At 43.9% G+C, this 8,070-nt stretch overlaps 1 protein-coding gene across 4 annotated transcripts in view; it reads right to left on the bottom strand.

Annotated features, from left to right (window-relative positions):
- LOC116401525 (KICSTOR complex protein SZT2-like) overlaps nt 1-8,034 on the bottom strand; it is a 31,756-nt gene extending 23,722 nt beyond the window's left edge. For 2 of the 4 annotated variants that reach the window (XM_031879972.1, XM_031879975.1), the window contains exons 1-6: nt 7,753-8,034; nt 6,903-7,000; nt 6,623-6,755; nt 4,602-4,732; nt 3,263-3,310; nt 1,617-1,738 (exon numbers count right to left, since the gene is read on the bottom strand). In XM_031879972.1, coding sequence (XP_031735832.1) covers nt 1,617-1,738; nt 3,263-3,310; nt 4,602-4,732; nt 6,623-6,755; nt 6,903-7,000; nt 7,753-7,781 — 561 coding nt within the window. In that variant the 5' untranslated portion in view covers nt 7,782-8,034. The remainder of the gene's footprint in view (nt 1-1,616; nt 1,739-3,262; nt 3,311-4,601; nt 4,733-6,622; nt 6,756-6,902; nt 7,001-7,752) is intronic. The other 2 variants (XM_031879973.1, XM_031879974.1) reach the window with 2 other exon arrangements.
- Nucleotides 8,035-8,070: the final 36 nt, after the last annotated feature.

Below are 8,070 nucleotides of genomic sequence, written 5' to 3'. Positions count from 1 at the left end.
TAATCAATGATGTCATGTAAATCACATGCCGAGGGAGGGAGTGTTGGGGAAGAGGGAGGAGAGAGAGCTCCAAGATTATAAAAAGGAAGACTTGCAGATAGCAAGACAGGATTCAACGCGGGAACCACCCAAGTGCTCCACGGTGTGCTCCACGGAAAACACTGGACCTCGCTCAACAACCGCATCGGACGACTTCGTCTCTGTTCACGGAAAGAAGACAGCCGTTCCAGGACAAAGATTGAAAGACGGAGATTTTCCTCTCCCCCCTGTTTGACATTAACAACCGGACAACAGATGGACGCAGCCGCCCTAAAGACTTTGTACTGAGTCTGAGAGAGAGCTGAACGTACTTCGTTGGCCTCGCAGGAGGAGCCGAAGGTTCGGCTGGACCTTCAGCTCCTGAAAACCTCAAAAGGACTTTTTATTACATCGTGAATCCAGCTCCACCGAGCCGCCTCGGCATCGAAAATTAATGAGTATAACCTGTGAAGAAATTGTAACCTGATTGAATCAAGTATCGTATTATTTTATGAGAGCTGTAGCTGTGCCCATGCTAATATATCCTGCAATAAATATATAATCTGCATTTAAAGTAAAGTTCTCAAGAGCATTCATTTGCTGAGGTAGTAGAAGTTCCTCATGGCAGTAAAAGGGTAAAGCTATTGTATGTTAACAACAAGAGTTCTTAATGGTTATCCTCGTGACCGGTCCACTTAACAGTCCCTTACGGTTTTAGTTATAATCCTAGCCGTTAAAACCTAACCTGGCAATTTACCAAGAGCCCGGATCCAAAAGAGGAAAGCTGCCATAACTGACGCGACGAGGTAGAAGCGCCCGGCCAGGGTGGCCCCTCGGCCGAGTGCACGTTACCAGTGGAAGCAGGGTAGACGTCAGGAGTAACGGTAGTTAGCAGAAGCCAGGCGAGTTTCCTCGACAGAACACCAGCTCGACAATCTTTTAATAGAGAGCTGAGTCAGTAGGTTGCCCCGTATTGGGCCAGAGAACCCCTGGATCTAACACGTAGCTCCCCATCGGGGAATCGAACCCCGGTCTTCCGCGTGACAGGCGGAGATACTGTCCACTATATAAACGAGAAAACAACTAGTATTTTCGTTTCATCCCACCCGGGGCTGGGAGGCTACAGCGACTCACTATCACCAATGTCAACACTGTATCCTCCTCACATTGTGTTGATAAAGGTCCATTTTTTAATGTTTAAACTTTCTGTTTTTCTGTTTAAAAGTTGTGGTCAGATCTTACACATTGCATCTTCAAAGCTCAGGTAAGACAAGCGGTCAGAGGGTCTCTTCCACCTGGTGCCTTTCATTATGGTGGTCTCCAATTGGGTTCAAAGGAGGAAATCTCATAGACGGATGTGTCAAAACCTGGACAGATAATGATGTGCATGCTGACATACTACTGGATATGAGTGGGACTTCTTTTGTTTTGATGAAGCAGCCGTTAAATAGACAAGAGGAGCAGAGACGGACATTTAGTACAACTGTAATGTCGTGGTCACAGATGCATTTACAGCTGAAACTATTGGGACCTTTTGTATTTGTAACAACTCTGTCATGTTCTCTTGGCCTGAGGGACTTTCACATGTGCCAAGTCACCTTTTTGTCCAGGATGCTGATGAAGAGGAACCTCTGGCGGGGAGCCAGTCCTTCCCCAGCCTGGCTTGGACTGAACACGTCGCTCTGCTCCAGAGCCTCGAAGCGCTGGAAGCCCTTGTGAGCTGGGCAGAGGAGAGAGAGAGAGCGAATGAGTGAAAGCAGGAGGAATCAGAGCACAACAGCGTGCGTGTCTTTTACACAGATTCCATGCCAGGACATTCTTTCATCTGTTCTTAACCGCACCATCACTTTGAGATCAACTTTTTTACACGTAATTCGTTTTCGTTTGCACATTTACTGCGGAACTGCTAAGCGGGTCTTTATCAGCCCAGAAGCCAAATGCACTGTACTACCCAGAGTTCTCTGAGAGGACTCCAAGGGTTGGCTGACAAACGAGTGAAGGCCTGACGTATTGGAACAAACAGCTCAGTGTTTATTCTGGAATTTTCTTAAGGTTCCAGTCTGTAAATATGTTGGGGATATTGTATTGTACTAGAAAGGAAACAATGAGATAATGTCATCACCAGAGATGGGTCAGATACTATTTGAACTTTTAGAAGATTTATTCAACTCTCAAGTCTTTAAAGCAGAGGCAGTGTTTGTGTTCCTGTCTGCTCTGTTTGTTTCCTGCCACAGATGGACTCTCCTGTCATTTCAGATCCAGCCACCCCTGCAGTATACATACCAGCCCATTTCCACTCATTCCCTGCCAGACGGGCCTCGACTTTCCAGCGTTTAGTTCTGCCTGCCTGACCCAGCTTGTCTCCGACTCGTGCATCTGGTTTTCTACTGAGCTATTCACACTTTTGGGGCTATTTATCACTGTATTGGAACAGCGCTAAGACTGCACTACAATGTCAAATACAATCTCTTTCAGGTATTCTCCTTTACTTTTCGTTGTGTTTTAAAGAAACTAATAGGCAGCTTACTGACTTGTTTTTTTAGTGTAACTTTGGATGTCCACCAACAGCCAAAAGATTATTTTTGGCCTGCCATCAAATTCCTTGCGAAATGAATTTAAATTGGCAACAGTTGATATAATAAGTAATGCTATTTCTATGACTGCTTTTATTATCATTATTATTCTACTATATCCAGTGCTGCTGGTTCTTCCATCATTATATGAATCATCTGTATCATATGGACTGAATGTGTTGTAGCTCTGTTATGTTGCTCTCCCTGAGGTTTCTTCCCTTCTTCTCGCTGTTAAAGCCTTTTATTGGGGGAGTTGTTGCTGTACCAATGTGAGGGTCAAAGCACAGATGATGTCGTATGTCGTCCACATCGTTAAGCCCTCTGAGGCAAACTTGTGATTTTGGGCTTTACAAAATAAATTTTATTGAAATAAGTTTGTCATTTTATGTGGCGAGCGTGCCGGCCTTTAATCGGGGTAAGTGAAGATAATCTCCTCCCTTTATTCTCTTGACTCAAGAACAACAGGCCGTATCTAAAGATGTAAAGCAAATTCAAGTGCCTTTGACTTACTTTAGCTACTTGCCCTTTTGTCAACTTTCACACCGCGTTGTTTGTTAAATACATGTATTTAACAAAGAAAATCCCAAACTATATATTAAACACCACATTTCTATCAAAAGAACAGCAATTTCAAACATCCCATCAGTGTCAATGCGTCAAGCTGAACTTACGTGTGAACCTATTTAGCCCTGGGGTGTTTTCCTCCTCTGAACTGTCTTCTGTAGGCAAACAGAGATGGCACAAACAGAAGGCGGCATGGACAGTGAAACACACAGCGAAACACAAAGGGGTGGAAGCAGACACTTGCAAAAATAACAGAGGCGTTAGACAGCTTCTGGCATGGACATGGAGACAGAGAAACAAAGAGCAGCAGCGAGAAGAGCATGAGGAAAGCTTGAACATGGAACAGTCACGCTCAGACCTCTTCCTCTGCGCTACAGATGTGGTTAGAACAGGTGTTAGCGACGTGCTGCGGGTAGTTTATTCAAGTCTTCAGACACTGATATATGCCTTTATAAACATTCATCAAAACCAGCTTCTCTGGATGGTCACCGCCACACGCTGTCACCTTTATCAATTTTAAACTACTATCGCCTAAATGCCTAAAGGTACTGCAGATTGTTGTCCTTTCTTTTCATTACTATTAGAGTAATTCCATTGAATGAAGTCTGAAGCCATTAGATCCATCATCAGTTCCATTTACAGAAACATTCATTTGACCTCACAGAACAGATGGGTTTCTGTTCTACTGCTGCCTCCATTGGTTCATCTCACAGTGTTACAGTGCGACTTTGGGGAATCTGAACTGACTGTTTAAAACGAGAAAGTCACAATAAGACAAACAAACTAACCACTGATTGAGGCGGCGGTGCACCAGAAACTAATCTGCTCTGCGAGGTAGAATTACTGCTTTTGTCAACGGAGTCCTGCGACTTTGAAAAGCGCACAGATAACGGCTTCGGTTCCCCGTCGGAAAGAGTCGTCTGGCAGCAAGGTAAAGCGGTGAAAATGTTTTAAATATAGACTGGTATTGATTTTGTTTTTAATGGTGTCTAAAATAGGCTTTGCTGCTGCCCCTGTCCACAGCAGTACATTGCTTTGGTCCCATGCTGGTTCTCCTGCCTGTTTCTTCAAATTGGGGGAGTGGCGACTGCCATTCATTGTACGCAATACACCGACTATGGATAAACACCTCACACAACACCACTTCAAAAACTCCACACTATCCCTTTAAACCTGAGAGGAGTAGCCTGCCAAAAACCCAGAAGAAGATTGTGGTTTGGAGCAGAGAGCGGTCACAAACACGCCTCAAGAGACTCCGGGGAGTCCGTGCTACTTCTGCTACCATTACATCGTCCAACTGTTTCTGTGCTGAGATAACCAATGCTATCGTTACAGTTCTAATGGCCATTTCGATTTCCAGGACCTGCATGGTCGACCACTACTCCATTTGGTTGGTTCGGCTTAGCACGCGAGGTTTCATGAAAACCTGTTTGAAAATTCACTCACCTTGCTCTGTGCTGCAGTGCCACTGATGAAAGTTGCGGCCTACGAGAATGAAGCTCCTCGTGGCATCTGGAGGCTGGCCGAGGTTGTGGGCGAGAGCGAACGGAACAAATATGTCTCCAGATGCGGAGCAGCTAAAAGAAACAGAGACAGACATTATTGAAATGTAAATGACACATCTGTGTAAGAATGAAGAGACGTCGGGTGACTACGCTCAGTTGTCTCCTGATGTGGAATGTATTCTTCCCTCTGTTGTGCACTGTGGAGGACTGTCCCTACCGCAAACAACCAGTAGGAGACACTAGTGCAGCTATAAGGACGTGATCCCTCACTGGCTTCCGACCAGGCAAGCACTTGTGTAGGTTGGATGCAAGAACAAGGTGGAGGAACTACTTACAACAACCGGGCATAAAACCCTTTGCATCTCAGCCCCTGCACCATCTGTGTGCTCATCGACAAATCTTCATGCAATCCAAACTTTTTGTTGCCTTCGTCTTTCTGGCAGGGAAATGGAGTCATATTGAACTCATATTGTCTTGTTCAATGAGTTAGATAATGATGCCAAAAGAAGAATGTCACAGTAAACAAGTTATCATCCGGTCTGTGGGACTGATGCAAACAGAAATAAAATCTACTCCCATGTGTGTATTTGAGATGAATCACCCGTGAAGCTATAGGACTGCTGGAAGTTTCCCCTTTTTCTTGTAATGTAAAAAATACAGACAGGAACCTTAAAGTCTTGAAATGCACTTAAAGTCTGACATCTTCTACAGACATGACAATACACTCAGCTTATTTATGAGAAGACAAATATTTCCAGAAGGCGTTTTATGCATTTAGGCTCCACAGTAACAAAACAAAAAGAATTCTGAAAAAAGAAAAGATCTTGAAATGGCTGAAAGTCTTTCAAATGTTAGTTTTCAGTTTAAGCCCTGTAGACTGAATTGTTTGCATTCAAACCAGCCAGCAACCTTCAGTTCTGCAGAGTGAAGCCAATGAGAAAGTGCCTTAAACGTGCATTCTCTCTAGTGTCCACCAGGGGGCGACTCCTCTGGTTGTATAGAAGTCTATGAGAAAATGACTACTTCTCTCTTGATTTATTACCTCAGTAAACTGTAAACATGAGTTTATGGTCTCAATCTCTAGTTTCAAGTCTTCTTCAATACAGCATGATGTTCATTTAGTACATTATGGTCCATTTAGAGTCACACAGACCATAAAGCAGGGGATGCTTTAGGGCGGGGCTACACGGTGATTGACAGGTTGCTGCCTCTACCAGAGCCGTATACGATGTCTCTACGTCACTCCTCCACATCCAAACATGGTCACTTCTGTTCATTGGTTGCGGAAAAAACAACATGACGACGGCTGTATTCCAAGATGACACCAAAGCAGATGTAATGCCATTTGACAAGTAAGCAGTGAAAGCAGTTGGACGTTTAGTTGAAGTGTGACTATGAAGACCGACCGAGCACGGCAGGACACAACACAAGTTCGCCCTCATTTCCTTTTCTATAGGACAGCTATGATTTTATTTTGCTTCATGTTTTACTTGTTTTTAGTCCAGTCGACAGTTTAAATATGGGAGCAATTTCTTTTAGAGTAACCTCAACTAATCAGTGACTGATTATGAATTATTTATGGTCTAGAAGAGTCATTAGTATTTCCATTCAGTGTTTGTTTTTCCCATCATTCCAAAGAAACACTTTAACGTTTCCTCTATAGATGAGCATCTAGTCTCTCGTACACAAGCTTAGTTATAGTGTTTGATTTCAAATAAAACCACATTTATATTTAGTTGAGAGGGTTTGATTTAGACGTGGTTTCATATACTGTACTGTATATTCTCATCATAATCCACCCAAGATCTTCCTCATTGTCAGTCTTTTGGTTCATTTTGCACTACATTGTCATTTGCAAGTGCCTTCATCATTTCAAGTGTAAATTGCAAAGAGAAATATTATTAGCAATAGCTTTGCAAGTCCTCCACCACACTAACTTCATACCCAGCGCAAACGCCTCACCTTGTCTTTTCAAAGGCCTTCACTGTCGTGTCGCTGGCCAGAGAACTGACCAAACTGACAATCTCTGCCAAGATGGACGGCAGCAGGAAGTGCGAAGCCATTTCAGCCGTGCACTGCTGAATGGAGGGGCAGCCTGTTATCCAGCAGCCAAGAGAGAAACAGAGAGAGAGAGAGAGACACTTCAGCTCACTGAATAGAAAACCTCTCATTGTCACAAGATGCTGTTCTTTGTCAAATTATTTTCTACCCACTCTGGCAGAAAATAAGAGATAACACTTACCAAGTTCAGCCATGAAAGTGATCCACGGCTGGCAGGTGAGCTGGTAGACAGGGTGCAGAGTGCCCACGTCTCCCTCCTCCAGCTGAGACACCTGCCTCCTACACAGCCACAAACACAGATACTGCATCAGGGAGTGGAGCTCTACTCGGTTTAAAGGCTTGTTGATCGTTTACAACGACAGCTGCTGAGATTTTTGGCTTTCACAAATCAATTTTAGGATGCTGCTCTAGAGGAAATTCATGCTGAAACTGTCTGCTTACCCATGGTGCTGTAGTAGTAGTGCTTTACATAACATCGTGCAGGGAATGTGCAAGTGTTCACATAATGTATTCTGCTACAACTGTATGAGTTATCCTGCATTGGCTAACTTCTGTCTGTTGTCCCTTGCCAGATGTTTAAAAGACGTACAATAAAGCAACACATCTTCTAAACTTTATGTATAGAACAAAACATATATATCAATTAGCTCTTTTTTGAATCATAAAATTGTGTCCAAGTGATGAGTGTGATCTCAATATTTCCTCTCCTTTAGCTCTGTTTTTGGTCTCCTCCACCATCTATAAATATCCGTCTCTTTAGCTGCTGAATGCTCCGCCATGTTCACCAGCTAATTGCTAAATGTGTCCTGGAGACGTAGTGTGACTGTCAGTTAAACATGTACACTGCCCCGCCCACTCAAACTTGGAGGTCAAAAGAAGGAAAGACCTCTATTATCTTTCAAAAATAGAAAATATTACATTTAGAAATCATTTTTGCAAGTCTTTTGACTGAGAGAAGAGGTGATATTTTGGTGGTCTTTGGAGTTTTAGCACACATTGATAGTAGTTCAATGCAGTGGCGTTAACCCCACCTCTGGGCCTGCTCCAGCTCCACAGCCATGGCTTTCTCCTGGCTCCACTGCTGCTTCACGCTCTCCGTCTTGTGTCTCCGTCGTGCTACTCGGCCCTCCTCTCCTTTTTCCTGCACTATGTCATCAGTTGTCTTTGGGCTCCCAAGCTCCGAGGGATCCGGCTTACTCTGCAAGGGTAGAAAAGGAACACATTTAAGGCACAGTCACTCACTCACTCACTCACTCACTCAGTCCAGTGAGTGCATCACTCACTGGACTGATTGAGTGAGTCATGCACGCACACTCACTGGACTGATTGAGTGAGTGAGTGATGCACGC

Source organism: Anarrhichthys ocellatus, unplaced genomic scaffold (genome assembly GCF_004355925.1).
Source record: "Anarrhichthys ocellatus isolate YVR2014 unplaced genomic scaffold, GSC_Weel_1.0 scaffold503, whole genome shotgun sequence".
Classification (NCBI taxonomy): domain Eukaryota; kingdom Metazoa; phylum Chordata; class Actinopteri; order Perciformes; family Anarhichadidae; genus Anarrhichthys; species Anarrhichthys ocellatus.
This window is presented reverse-complemented; position numbering and strand designations above follow the sequence as displayed.